Source organism: Schistocerca cancellata, chromosome 12 (assembly GCF_023864275.1).
Source record: "Schistocerca cancellata isolate TAMUIC-IGC-003103 chromosome 12, iqSchCanc2.1, whole genome shotgun sequence".
NCBI lineage: Eukaryota > Metazoa > Arthropoda > Insecta > Orthoptera > Acrididae > Schistocerca > Schistocerca cancellata.
The window spans coordinates 72,806,110-72,821,478 of record NC_064637.1 but is presented as its reverse complement, the minus strand read 5'-3'; the positions used below and the strand labels follow the sequence as shown (position 1 = coordinate 72,821,478).

The window sequence follows — 15,369 nt, the reverse complement described above, 5'->3', positions numbered from 1 at the left end:
AAGAATATACTTTTACAGAACAGTGATTAATTGCAAGACTTATGACTTCCCTGTTTGTACATTTGTATGTCACCTTTTCAAACCACATTTTACATAATGCCACAGATTAAGAGGAAAATTATGTGATGTTATGATTGTGTGAGTATTAGGAACAGTTCAAGCATGAAAATATGGATCTTTTAGAGAACTCAGAATGCACAGAGAGAGAGAGAGAGAGAGAGAGAGAGAGAGAGAGAGAGAGAGAGAGAGAGAGAGAGAGAGGGGGGGGGGGGGGGGGGGAAAGAGAGCTAGGGTAGGGATGACTGGGTAGGGGACACTCTACAAGAAAATATAGCAGTTCACATGTGGTCAAAAATTAAACACAGACAACATTTAATCAATTCTCTCTTCCTCAAAAGAAATTTAGTTCTCTGGTATTAAAAAATACAACTATTTGGATTCCAACACAAGCACTTTTTTTATGACTCACTCAAACTATCACATATTACTAAGAGATCGCACAAATCTCAAACCAAAACCTAACCAAGAAATAACAAATAATTAGTCAATATCACTTATTGTGCATGAGGCTCTTATTATAAGTTGCAAAATCTGACTGGGCTGGAGGTACCATTAGCTCGTTTACTAGCACACATCTTCAAATTCAATGCTATCTCCTCCTGAGAGCATTTTTCTCAGTTGAAAAATAGTAATACTTTAATTACATTAGTGTCCACAAACTTATCTAATGGTTGTACAGAGCAATATTCTTAAAACAAAAATACATTCCACATAGACACACTCTCAGTTAACCCAAATTTCTGTAAGTACACACAACAGGAAAAAAGTACACCAAGCATACTACAGTGTAAATGAAGCATAATGAAAAATTAAAAAAATCCTTGTATCATGTTATTTACAGGCAGTAACCAAACTTCACATTCCATGCTACGCTTCCCTGGAAAGACAAGTGCCTAATGTGAATTCATGTTATCGAGTACCTATATCGATATCACATCGTTATTTTATCTTGTCTAAAAGAAAAACAAGAAGACTCCTGTCCACCGAAGTTTCTGGGAGAAAGTAATTTTTTTCACTGTTTCAACAGTTTGTAAAAAGTGACAGATTTATTACGCACACAACTGCCTGCAAACAAAATATGCACACAACTACGAGAACTCTCGCTGTCGTTTCAGAATAAAATAAAACTTTATTAGCTTTCACAGGAAAGCCACTGCACATAACCATTACAGTTTCTGATGTAATGGATTTCTCTTTTCGTCACACTCACACATACGAAAACAGAAGGCTGAAGGAGTTTAGAGGTTAGATTTTAACGCCACAACACGTTAACAATTTCTCTCTTTTCTTTAAAGGAAGGGCAAAAAGCAAGTACATATCTCCTCCAACTAACAGATGTCCAGGAAGATTGACACTAAAAGTGCTCAGTGGTAATCTCGTTCCACGGTTTGAAGTCCAGAACAAATTTCTTTGAAGTTCACAGAACCAATTATCCAAGCCACATTTTTTAAAAAAGCACAAATGTTATGCTTCTCCCTCAACCTCTACAGGCGCGTCGTTTAAAATTGCCTTTTCTGCCTTCTTTTTCTTCTTCTTTGCTGTCTTGGGATTAGCAGAGGTATTCAGCAGGGCCTGAAACAAATTTCACAGTAACAGTCAAAATGAATGTGACAAAAAATGTCTAAACTACAACAAAGTGTCACATGAAATGAAGGGTACAATATGTTAGTTGCATGAGCTGAATGTTGACTTCTGTCAATATAATCAGATGTGTAGCATATGCAACTTATAAACACGCAGTATTGTTTAATAATTTCACTGTCTAATTATTATTGCAGACTCTTCCACTGTCACACAGTTGATACGAGTGAAACTGACGACACAGTTGGGAACAACGTGAAAGAAAAATGTTTGTTGTTGGAAGAGTAAATATGGTAAAAATACCATGATTTTTCCTTCTTTTTTCGTAACCACCAGGCTTATTTGTTTCCTGAAACTACAAACAAATCCTGTCATCCACAAATGAAAATGGCAAAACAAAGCATATAAAATTTGGCATTTTGGAAGTTGTAACTGGAGCAAAAGTATTATTGTGTTACTTATAATTACAGGACACCATATGGTACTGTGATTACAACTATGTGTTAGTTGACATTTTTCAAGTGACACTACGACACTGCCACATTTTATGTTAGGCACTCCCTGGCTAAGATTAACAACAGGAAGTGGGCTGGCAATAAAGACAGTATGTGTTTTGCCCACTGCACTTTGTGAAAATTGCCCCATAGCAAATAATGAGGAACAGGAACATTTTGTATAAACAAAGTGAAAAATAACATGAAATACACAGTTTTCAGCGGCACAATGCAAAATCATAGTTTCAAAAAATGTCATGAAATCTGTAATTCTCAAAGTTCTTGCGAAAAATGTAATAAACCTGGGGGCAGTAGTGTACTAGTATTGGTTAACCACTAGTTACTGAAGCCTGATCTAATTTGACTTCCCATATAAAGAATATTGTTCTAGATGTGCTGTCAAACAGAGACAACCTACTTCCAATGAATTCCATTCTAGTAACAGCTGTAGCCGCTGACATGATATCGGTCCATGCATGACAGTGCACAGCAGCAATATGTTCCAAAAAGCTGTGCACAAAAATGCAATTGTTCAGGGCATCACATCTTGGGTTCTATCGACTGCAGAGATAAAGGCGACCAGAGTTTTGGATAGCTCTTGCTATACTTTCTATTCATGGCATATCATCGAAATATTTACTGTAAGATCTGAAGATGATATTGTCAGGAATGTTCGAAACTACTTGAATATCTGTTACCATGCTCCAGAGGTTCAAGGTCATCACAAGCATTCTGAGACCACCAAAAATACTTCATGATGCATGTGTCTGTATAATGTGATTTTCACACCTACACAAATATGTTCAAAGTGGTACTGCAGGGGGCAGGGTGAGAAAATAGTCTTCACATGTCTAAAGAGAACTTACAGTGACTTTCAAAAATTATGTTAAACTGATAAGACTGCATAATAACATTTTTACTCTTAAGATACAAATCAAAAGTCAGGAATTATTGATGAGTTGCGATCTGTATGCGAAGTATCCAGAAACAACAAAGCACATGATTTTGTGTTAACCTTATGTTATGCATACTTATTTGCGGTTCTCAAGTGTCAAAGTATATAAACAGTCTAAACTTTACCAACATATAGAATTCACTTCATATAAGCAGCACACCCTCCTGTAAAGAAGGGAACCAGAGGAAAAACATTCCTGTTAGAGTACAAAAAAGGCGAATATGTTCCTCTTTAAAACACTGACAGAAAAATGAGGAACCAGATGCCTCCATCTCTATTCCACTATCCTCACCAAAAATTTTGGGATGCAATAACAGAGAGACAGTGACGGGGGAAGAGAGACAAGAAAGTGATGGTAGGACAGACAGTGAGAGAGAGAGAGAGAGAGAGAGAGAGAGAGAGAGAGAGAGAGAAAGAGAGAGGGGGGGGGGGGGGGGGGTGATGAGACAATAGCAATGGGAGCCAAATAAAGAGGAGATAATGATGGCCAGCAAGAGGAGTGGCAGTAAGAGAGAGAGAAGAGATGGATAGATACAGAATCAGAAGAGAGATGAGGCAGTGGAAATGAAAAGTACAGTTGAGTGGAGACCATGCATAGGTTGGTTGGCTGGTTTAACGATTGAAGGGACCAAACCATGAGATCATTGGTCCCTCTTACCTGGGATTCCAAGTCACCAAAACCATGGTCTAGTGCATGAAACTGAAGGAAAGAAAACTCCAAGGTCTAACAGAGGTTCTCAAAGGTAGAAAGTGCGATGGGGAACATACCCTCCCGCGACTTACAGTGGCACCCCACAGAAAACACTGGTGAAATAGACAAGAAGAGACGAGAGAAGCACGGGAAAACACAAAAGAACATCAAATAAAACAGAACACTTAAGAAGGGGGAAGAAAAGCAAGAGAGACTGGGTAGGGTGACGGCTGGGGCAGACCACCAAGCCCAGATGTCATTGCTTGGTCAGTAGATAGGTGGTAAGACATCCTGCGAACCTCTCAGTGAGCTGACAAGGCTGAGGCATCCTCCCTTAGAATGATAGAAACCTCTTTCACGAATAAACCATAAAACCAGATGAGCCACTGAGGCATCATCCACTACCACCAGGGATAGCGAGTCAGGAAAATTAAGTATCTGCCGCAGAGCAGCTACGTTATGACAGTCCATCAAAACGAAGCCCACCATTAAATGGGCACAACAACATTTGAGTGGATCCTCATGACGGATATGATCACGAGTCAGCCAGCAAAGGATGATGGAGTCCTCACGAGAGGCCCATACGGCGGCCCTTCATGAATTTGTAGTGCTCTTTATCACCCATAGAGGTGCACTCAGCCTCGTGATGCCAATTGAGGAGCTACTCAACCCAATAGTAGCGGCTCCGGTCAAAGAAAACTATCGTAACTTTGCGACATAAACCGCTCCGTAGATCGGTGAAGGGAAGCGACTGAATAGCTGGCCGAGGAAGAGAGACTGCAGCCTTGGCCGCTATATCGGCCGCCTCATTCCCACAGATACCAGCGTGTCCCGGGAGCCAGAGGAACGACACCGAGACGCCCCCCAGGTGGAGCAAGCGCAGACAGTCCTGAATCCGGTAGACCAGAGGGTGCACAGGGTAAAGAGCTTGGAGACTGAGGAGAGAGCTGAGAGAATCTGAGCAGATAACGTACTGTATCCGCTGATGGCGGCGGATGTAGTGGACAGCCTGGAGAACAGCGTAAAGCTCCGCAGTATAAACCGAACACTGGTCGGGAAGCCGAAAGCGATTTGGGGTGTCGCCAACAATATAGGCACTCCCTACACCTAACGATGTTTTCGAGCCGTCGGTGTAAATGAATGTGGCGTCCGTCATTTGTGCACATAGAGCAGCAAATGCCCGACGATAAACAAGTGTAGGGGTACCATCCTTGGGAAATTGACAAAGGTCACGGAGCAGGCAGATCCGGGGATGGAGCCAAGGCGGTGCTGTACCCCAAGTTGTCAAGAAGGTTTTAGGAAAGCGGAAGGAAAGAGAATGGAGCAGTTGACGGAAGCGGACTCCCGGGGGTAGTAGGGAGGAGGAGCGGCCTGCATACCCTACATCAAAGGAGGCGTCGAAAAAAGGGTCATGGGCTGGATTAGCAGGCATGGAAGACAGATGGCTAGCATAACGAAACAGGAGGACTGCTCGCCGAATGGACAGCGGAGGTTCAGCAGTCTCAGCATAAAGGCTTTCCACAGGGCTAGTGTAAAAAGCTCCAGACACTAAACGTAATCCACGGTGGTGGATAGAGTCGAGACGTCGAAGAATAGACGGCCGAGCAGAGGAGTAGACTATGCTTCCATAAGCCAATTTCGAGCGCACTAAGGCGCGATAGAGGCGGAGAAGGGCCACTCGATCCGCTCCCCAGGAGGTACCATTCAGGACACGGAGGGTGTTAAGCGATCGCAGACAGCGAGCCGAAAGATAGGAAACGTGGGAGGACCAGCACAGTTTTCTGTCAAACATAAGACCCAAGAATTTAGCGACGTCTGAAAACGGAAGGTTGACAGGACCTAGATGTAAGGAGGGCGGAAGAAACTCCTTACGTCGCCAAAAATTGACACAAACGGTCTTACTGGGTGAGAAACGGAAGCCGGTTTCGATGCTCCATGAGTGGAGGCGATCGAGACATCCTTGAAGACGTCGTTAAAGAAGGCTGGTCCGTTGAGAGCTGTAGTAGATCGCAAAATCGTCCACAAAGAGGAAGCCCGAGACATCAGGAAGGAGAAAATCCATAATTGGATTCATGGCGATGGCAAACAGTACAACACTCAGCACGGATCCCTGGGGTACCCCGTTTTCTTGGAAGAAAGTACGGGAAAGAGTAGTGTTCACCCGCACCCTAAAAGTGCGCTCTGCCATAATTTCGCGAAGAAAAAGGGGCAGCCGGCCTCGAAAGCCCCAAGAGAACAGTGTGCGGAGGATGCCTGTCCTCCAACAGGTATCGTATGTTCTCTCCAGATCGAAAAATATTGCTACCGTTTGGCGTTTTCGGAGAAAATTGTTCATGATATAAGTGGAGAGAGCAACAAGATGCTCAACTGCAGAACGATGCTTCCGAAATCCGCATTGGGCTGGTGTTAAAAGACTGCGGGATTCCAGCCACCAAGCTAAACGGTAATTCACCATACGCTCCAAAACCTTACAGACACTACTCGTGAGAGAAATGGGGCCATAGCTAGAGGGGAGATGTTTGTCCTTTCCAGGTTTCGGAACGGGAACGACAACAGCTTCCCACCACCGTCTGGGAAAGGTACTGTTGGTCCAAATTCGATTATAAAGGCGAAGGAGGTAACGCAGACTATGGGTTGATAAATGCAGCAACATTTGGACATGGATACCATCCGGTCCTGGGGCGGAGGAGCGAGAAGAGAGGGCATGTTGGAGTTCCCGCATGGAGAAAACAGTATTGTAGCTTTCGTGATTTTGAGAGGAGAAAGCAAGAGGTCGCACTTCCGCTGCACGTTTCTTCGGGAGAAACGCTGGCGGGTAATTTGAAGAGCTCGAAATCTCAGCAAAGTGCTGACCCAACGAGTTAGAAATTGCGACGGGGTCCACTAAGGTATCATGCGCGACAGTGAGCCCAGAGACCGGGAGAAACTAGGCGCGCCTGAGAACCGTCGAAGCCGACTCCAAACTTCCGAGGAGGGAGTTAAGGCGACACCCCCGGGATAACAAGGCCGCCCAGCAGTGTTAGTGACGTCACACTAAGCGGCCCATAGCCGACGCAGCAGTCCACGGACACCTCCGTACAGACGCGCCTGATGCTAACGATCTTCTGTCCGTCACACAGAAATGAGCGAACTATAATTCGAACCAAAGACCAAATTATATATATTCTTATAAAACGGCATAAAGGTTCATAACGAAATACCGATTACATATACGGGCAGGAATAGGTTCTAGAACTCCTCTGAAAAGTGTTTATCTTCAGTTCCAGAATGAACATCAAATTGTCAGGTTTTCTAAATAGAAAAGCACTTTGTTAGTAACATACAGAAATAATGAGACTTGCAGTTGGTGATTTCTATGTGGAAAAGGAAATAAGCTGTAGAGAGATTGAAAATGGTAAGTAAAGAGAGCCTCAGCCTTTTGCTCACATTCTTACCTGTAATGCACTTGGTTGTTTTTCATTTCCTTACCTTTCATAACATTTTTAATATTGTTTAAAGAAGAATATCTTCAATAGCAGAGTGAACTTCAAATTGTCAGGCTTTTCTTAAAGGAAAGAGCAGTCCCTTAGTATCACAGTGCAAGACAGAATCTTGTCTTCAGTGATGCCTATGTTAAAAGCAGAATATTTGATATCTATCTTTTGTTTCCATTCTTTATTACTGGGGATACACTTGTAAAAATTCTTGAAAAGAGCTGTCACGATGAACATATGAGTAAATTCACAATAGTCATGAGTTTTATGATATAAAGCGAACTCTTGTTACCTTATTGTAAACGAAAGTTGTGAGGGTTTTTCTATGTATGACAGTGTTTACGATAATTTACTTTCAGTGTAATAGCTTGAAAATGTTAAGTCCTGCTGTCAGTTGGCATTTGTCACTACCTGTATGCGAGTTTTAAAGCTAAATAGTGTTCTGACAGTTATAAAATAGTGGCAAAGTTCCTCAATCGATTAAACTTATTCCCGCCCTTATATGTAATCGGTATTTCGTTATGAACCTTTATGCTGTTTACACGAATATATATAATTTGGTCTTTGGTTCGAATTATAGTTCGCTCCTTTCTGTATGACGGACAGAAGATCGATAGCATCAGGCGCGTCTGTACGGAGGTGTCCGTGGACTGCTGCGTCGGCTATGGGCCGCTTAGTGTGACGTCACAAACACTGCTGGGAGGCCTTGTTATCCCGGGGGTGTCGGTGAAGATGTTAAATGAGCTAATAAAGAATGTCCAGCTTGCCTTCTTGCTATCGCGAATGACGCGACGGCATCGCGCACGGAGCTGCTTATAGCGGAGACAGTTGGCCAAGGTAGGATGGTGACGGAAAATGCGAAGAGCACGTCGCCGCTCACGTATTGCGTCACGGCATGCCTCGTTCCACCAAGGAACTGGGGGGCACCGGGGCAATTCGGAGGTGCGTGGTATTGAATGTTCCGCAGCTGTAAGAATAACGTCGGTAATATGTGTGACCTCGTCGTCGACACTGGGAAAGCGACGGTCATCAAATGTCGCTAGAGACGAAAAAGTGTTCAATCGGCTTGGGCAAATTTCCAGCGTCGCGAGCGCATATATGGCAGTGGAGGCTGCAGTCTAAGGACACATGGAAAGTGGTCACTCGAGTGTGTATCATCAAGGGCGAACCATTTGAAGCGCCGAGCTAGCGGAACAGTACCGACCGCAAGGTCCAAATGAGATAAATTTGTCGTGGAGGCAGACAAAAATGTGGGGACCCCAGTGTTGAGGCAAACTAGATCTGCTTGGTGGAAGACGTCTAGCAATAGAGAGCCACGTGGACAAGGATGTGGAGATCCCCAAAGCGGGTGGTGGGCATTGAAGTCCCCAACCAGCAAATAGGGGGGTGGAAGCTGACCAAGAAGATGAAGGAGATCAGCTCAGCTCATGCCATTGGTGTGGATGATGGATTGTATACAGCACAAAGAGAGAATGTGTATCCAGAAAGGGAAAGACGGACGGCGACAGCTTGGAAGGAACTGTTTAAGGGGACTGGGTGATAATGGAGAGTATCATGGAGAAGAATCATGAGTCCTCCATGGGCTGGAGTGCCTTCAACAGAGGGGAGGTCATATCGGACAGACTGAAAATGAGTGAGAACAAAGCGGTCTTGGGGACGCAGCTTTGTTTCCTGAAGACAGAAGATGACCGGCGAGTAGGATTGTAAGAGGACCGACAATTCATCCCGATTGGCTCGAATGCCGCGGATATTCCAGTGGATAATGGACATAGGGTGAACAGAAAATGGAGGAATGTGACCAAGGGTGCTGTGAACTCAACGACTGCTCAGAGCTTGCGACCGACAGCATGCAATGGCATTCAGCCGAAGGCAGAAGATCCTGATCCATAGGTTGGTCAGGAGCAGCCCCTGCCACCAGCGATCGGCCGGTTGACCGGCCACCAGCAGTGCGCCTCGGCGACACAGAAGACGGCCGAGGGCGATTTCCGCCAGGTAGTGCTATAGATGGGACATGCCTTGGCGGAGAAGGAGAGGAACTGGGTTTCTTTGTAGCCTTCTTGGAAGTATGATGTTTAGATGAAGGAGGAACCGATGGTTGTGAAGTTGCGGTACGTAAAAACTCTTCACGAGTATGCTCTTTTTTCGAAGACTTGGCGTCTGACTTTTGGGCTCGAGATTTAGCAGAACCCGACGAAGGGTGAGCCATATAGAGTGGGCAGGCGAAAGTGGTGAGGTTGAACGGGCGATCTTTGCGCTGGCCGATCTGACGACCGTGGTACTAAAGGTGAGGTCGCAAGTCTGCGTGGCCGCCTCCTTTGGTGGCCGAGGAGAAGCAAGGACAGTGCTGTATTTTCCTGTCTGAGGCACGGTGAGCTGTCGACTGGCGAATAATTTTCGAGCAGCAAAGGTCGACACCTTTTCCTTCACTCTTATTTCCTGGATGAGCTTTTCGTCCTTAAAAACGGTGCAATCTCTAGAGGAAGCAGCGTGGTCACCCATACAGTTGATGCAGTGAGGGGATGGAGGTGGACAAGCACCCTCATGGGCATCCTTGCCACACATAACACATTTGGCCGGATTGGAACAGGACTGGCTGGTGTGATTGAACCGCTGACATCGACAGCAACGCGTAGGGTTTGGGACGTAAGGGCGAACGGAAATTATCTCATAGCCTGCTTTGATTTTCGATGGGAGTGGAACTTTGTCAAATGTCAATAAGACAGTGCGGGTTGGAATGATGTTCGTGTCAACCCGTTTCACAACTCTATGAACAGCCGTTACGCCCTGGTGAGACAGGTAGTGCTGAATTTCTTCGTCAGACAATCCATTGAGGGAGCGTGTATAAACGACTCCACGCGAGGAATTTAAGGTACGGTGCGGTTCCACCCGGACAGGGAAGGTGTGGAGCAGAGAAGTACGCAGCAATTTTTGTGCCTGGAGGGCACTGTGTGTTTCTAACAACAGGGTGCCATTCCGTAATCTGGAACAAGACTTTACAGGACCTGCAATTGCGTCGACACCTTTCTGAATAATGAAAGGGTTGACCATAGAGAAGTCGTGACCTTCGTCAGACCGAGAAACAACATGGAACTGTGGCAACGATGGAAGAATCGTCTGTGGCTGAGACTCAGTATACTTACGTTTGTGAGCAGACATAGTGGAAGGTGAGGAAACCATTGCGGAAGAATCCCCCATGATTACCGGCGTCTCCGATGGCGCGCTCCTCCCTTGTGGGGCACCTCTCTGAGGGCACTCCCACCTTAGATGATTGTTCACACCTCAGGTCACACCTCCCGACAAACGGTCGGAGGGACCAATCGGCACTTTCGGAAGGTATCAGCTCGGATAATCACCCCTGGGCCTGGCCGTTACCAGGGGGTACGTACGTGTCCTACCTGTCTACCCGGAGCGGGGAATTACGCGTTACCCCGTCACCGGCTACGCACAAAAGGCGTGGGTCGGCCTTCAGACACGCACAGGGAGGAAGAAAGAGAAAGGGAAAGGAAAGAAGAGAGGTCTCAAATGCCGCAGCGGAGAAAAGGGTAAAGAGAAGAGGTAAGGGAAAAAGAAGGACAAAGGAAGGAAGAAGACATAAAAGCAAGGAAGGCGAAGAATGCAGTACATTTACGAGCGTCCGTCTCCGGACGTAGGCACAAACTATACTCCCAGATGGGGAGAAAGGGAAGGAAAGAGCCAGAGGTGAGGGGAGGAGGGGCGAAGATAGGGATGGGGAAGGATGCGGAAAGGGAAGGTATGCAGCCCGGAAAGGAAGGAAGGCCACATTAGCTCGGGGTCCCGTGCTCTCTACGCACGTATCCACAAAAGAGTTGTGGACCCCCTGGGGGGACATGGACAGGGTGGCCACAGTTGCCACAAACAGGAGTCATCTACATCACGCAGTAATGATAAACGGTAACTGACTTTTTTCACAAGGGTATACTCAAAAGCCAGGATAAAAGTGCCAGTATCAACACGATTGTTCTTAGGACCTCTTTGGACTCCCTGGAATGCCACACCATACTAGATTAGTCCTGAGTCCTCATTAGATTGAAGAAGAGGCCCTGTAGAAAATGTCCTGTGTCATATTTAAGGACTGGTGAGGAGTAATGCTCACTAGGATATCTCCTAAGCACTCACAAGCACTAAAGGAAGCTGATCAGAAGGGAACCAAATCACATCTTACTAAAGGAGTCAACTTCACCAAACTTATCTCCTATGTATCCTTAAAAAAGACAGGTTCGGTAGTGGCAAAGGTCTTTGTCTGTCCTGGACCAAACCAATTAATGGGGAAAGAGTTTCACTTCAAAATTGCCAAGACTGGCTCTCATCCCAGGGAGCAAGCAGAGACAGGTATGTTGAGGAAGAAAAGTAGGAGCACAGAATCCTTCCTATCTGAAGAGACGGCCATGAAAGTGCAGCCAGATGCATGGAGCTTAGTACGTTCCATGTGCAGAGCATCCATCCTGGTACCACCCACTCCAATCAAGGGCTCACTTTGTTGGCACCACCCAGCAAACACAAGGGCCACCTGGCACAGTAGTTGTTGCTTGGAGTTCCGAAGCCCCAAAAAGTTGAGCAATGAATATAGTGGGGTAGCAGGGGTTGTGGAGGAGTGGTGTACATTTAAATGGTTGAGAGGCTATGGCAACAAAGGAGGAGGGGAAGCAAGAGTAACCCACACTGAAGATGCTAACAAGGGAACCTCCCCATTGCATCCCCCTCAGATTTAGTTATAAGTTGGCACAGTTGATAGGCCTTGAAAAACTGAACACAGATCAATCGAGAAAACAGGAAGAAGTTGTGTGGAACTATGAAAAAAATAAGCAAAATATACAAACAGTAGTCCATGCACAAGACAGACAACATCAAGGAGTGAGTGAGCTCAGGAGCGCCGTGGTCAGCGTGAGCAGCTGCGGAACGAGAGGTCCTTGGTTCAAGTCTTCCCTCGAGTGAAAAGTTTATTTTCTTTATTGTCGCCTAGTTATGATCTGTCCATTTGTTCATTGACTTCTCTGTTCACTGTAATAAGTTTAGTGTCTGTGTTTTGCGACCGCATCGCAAAACCGTGCAATTAGTAGACGAAAGGACGTGCCTCTCCAATGGGAACCAAAAACATTTGATCGCAAGGTCATAGGTCAACCGATTCCTCCACAGGTAAACACGTCTGATATATTCTATACGACACTGGTGACGGCACGTGCGTCACATGACAGGAATATGCCGTCGACCCACCTAACTTGTACACTTGGCGAATGGGTGAAAGGATTCTTCTACCTTGCCCGATTTAGGTTTTCTTGTGGATGTGATAATCACTCCCAAAAAAGTGATGTAAGAGTTTGTGACATAAACTGCAACAAATGAATGCAACAGTTTCACAGTCGCACAGTTTTGCCTGTGCTCTGTCTCCGTGTGTAGACTGTCAAATCCTGCATATATCCAAGCAAATCTGAACATGTCCTGGAATTTTGGAGAGCGAAATTGATTATGTGCGAGTGCCTGAACTTTGATAATTGTCTGAAAATAAAAAAATTAAATTTTTCACTCAAGGGAAGACTTGAACCAAGGACCTCTCGTTCCGCAGCTGCTCACGCCTATCCACTGTGCCAACTCATAACTAAATCTGTGGGGGGTGCGATGGGGAGGTTCCCTTGTAAGGAAGGAGTTCTTCCCCAAATGGATCACACTATATAAACCATTTTGATGGGAAAGTCAAATCTCAAGGGGGACCAGAAATGCCGAAAGAAGGAAGAGTGGAAAAGCGAGGCTGCAGTCGGGTGGGTGGGGTGAGTGGGTGTTCTTTCCTATGTACACTAGATGGCTTATTGTTGAAGTAATGCCAAATTTTAAATGCTGTTAATTTAACTATAGTTAAAGAGACCTTTGGAGAAAAGAGAGCCACTTGTATGAATATCAAGAGCTCAGATGGAAACCCAGTTCTAAGCAAAGAAGGGGAAGTAGAAAGGTGGAAGGTATATATAGAGGGTCTATACAGGGGCGATGTACTTGAGGACAATATTATGGAAATGGAAGAGGATGTACAGAAAGATGAAATGGGAGAGAGAATACTGCGTGAAGAGTTTGACAGAGCACTGAAAGACCTGAGTCGAAACAAGACCCCAGGAGTAAACAACATTCTATTAGAACTACTGATGGCTTTGGGAGAGCCAGTCGAGACAAAACTCTACCATCTGGCGAGCAAGATGTACGAGACAAGCGAAATACCCTCAGACTTCGAGAAGAATATAATAATTCCAATCCCAAAGAAAGCAGGTGTTGACAGATGTGAAAATTACCGAACTATCAGTTTAATAAGCCACGGGAGCAAAATACTAACGCGAATTCTTTACAGATGAATGGAAAAACTGGTAGAAGCCAACCTCGGGGAAGATCAATTTGGATTCCGCAGAAATATTTGAACACGTGAGGCAATACTGACCCTACGACTTATCTTGGAAGCTAGATTAAAGTAAGGCAAACCTACGTTTCTAGCATTTGTAGACTTAGAGAAAGCTTTAGACAATGTTGACTGGAATACTCTCTTTCAAATTCTGAAGGTAGCAGGGGTAAAATACAGGGGGCGAAAGCCTATTTACAATTTGTACAGAAACCAGATGGCAGTTGTTAGAGTCGAGGGACATGAAAGGGAAGCTGTGGTTGGGAAGGGAGTGAGAGAGGGTTGTAGCCTATCTCCGATGTTATTCAATCTGTATATTGAGCAAGCAGTAAAGGAAACAGAAGAAAAATTCGGAATAGGTATTAAAATCCATGGAGAACAAAAAAATAAAATCCTTGAGTTTCGCCGATGACATTGTAAATTTGTCAGACACAGCAAAGGACCCGGAAGAGCAGTTGAACGGAATGGACAGTGTCTTGAAAGGATAATATAAGATGAACATCAACAAAAGCAAAACGAGGATAATGGAATGTAGTCGAATTAAGTCGGGTGATGCTGAGGGAATTAGATTAGGAAATGAGACACTTAAAGTAGTAAAGGAGTTTTGCTATTTTGGCAGCAAAATAACTGATGATGGTTGAAGTAGAGAGGATATAAAATGTAGACTTGCAATGCCTAGGAAAGCGTTTCTGAAGAAGAAAAATTGGCTACACTCCATACAAATACTTTCAGAAACGACTTCCTGACACTTAAATCTATACTCGATATTAACAATGTATGGAACTGAAACATGGACGATAAATAGTTTGGACAAGAAGAGAATAGAAGCTTTCTAAATGTGGTGCTACAGAAGAATGCTGAAGATTAAATGGGTAGATCACATAACTAATGAGTAGGTACTGAATAGAATTGGGGAGAAGAGGAGTTTGTGGCACAACTTGACAAGAAGAAGGGACCGGTACGTAGGACATGTTCTGAGGCATCAAGGGATCACAAATTTAGCATTGGAGGGCAGCATGGAGGGTAAAAATTGTAGAGGGAGACCAAGAGATGAATACACTAGGCAGATTCAGAAGGATGTAGGTTGTAGCTAGTACTGGGAGATGAAGAAGGTTGCACAGGATAGAAAAGCATGGTGAGCTGCATCAAACCAGTCTCAGGACTGAAGACCACCACCACCACCACCACCACCACCACCACCACCACCACCACCAACTACTACAGTACATTCACACACCTACATTATTGAGACTAAAATAATTTGCAGTATCATTAACAACCAGTACGAAACTCGATCATCTCTGGATATAGATAGAGATTTGGCACACATCAAAATGTCATCAGAACCTATCACATTAGCAGAGAAGTCGCCAAATGAATGCACTTGACTACATACCAGCAATGGCTAAATGCCTTACAGCACAAAAAGGACCACTTGATATGTACTGGTCTCAATACAGGGCTACCTACAGGGCTGGTTCTGCTAATGGGAGTATAAAAGAATTGATCTATATCCAAAAAAGTTCAGCAGATTAGTATGCGCTGCTATAATCTTGTTATTTGTGAAAAGTGTGAGAGGAAAAAAAAATGAATACTGACCTGTGGAACATCCAACTGGATTAAATATATACAAAGGTAAGCTGCCCATGGAAAACAACTCATTTGCAAGTTTTGGTTTTCCAAAACAATGATTACAGGAATGCGACAAAACAGCAGACTGG

The 15,369-nt window shown here is 44.7% G+C and overlaps 1 protein-coding gene across 1 annotated transcript in view; it reads right to left on the bottom strand.

Moving 5' to 3' along the window:
* Positions 1-355: 355 nt before the first annotated feature.
* Positions 356-15,369, bottom strand: part of LOC126109618 (proliferation-associated protein 2G4) — a 59,706-nt gene continuing 44,692 nt past the window's right edge. Inside the window, exon 9 of the mRNA XM_049914661.1 lies at positions 356-1,632. Coding sequence (XP_049770618.1) covers positions 1,525-1,632 — 108 coding nt within the window. The 3' untranslated portion in view covers positions 356-1,524. The remainder of the gene's footprint in view (positions 1,633-15,369) is intronic.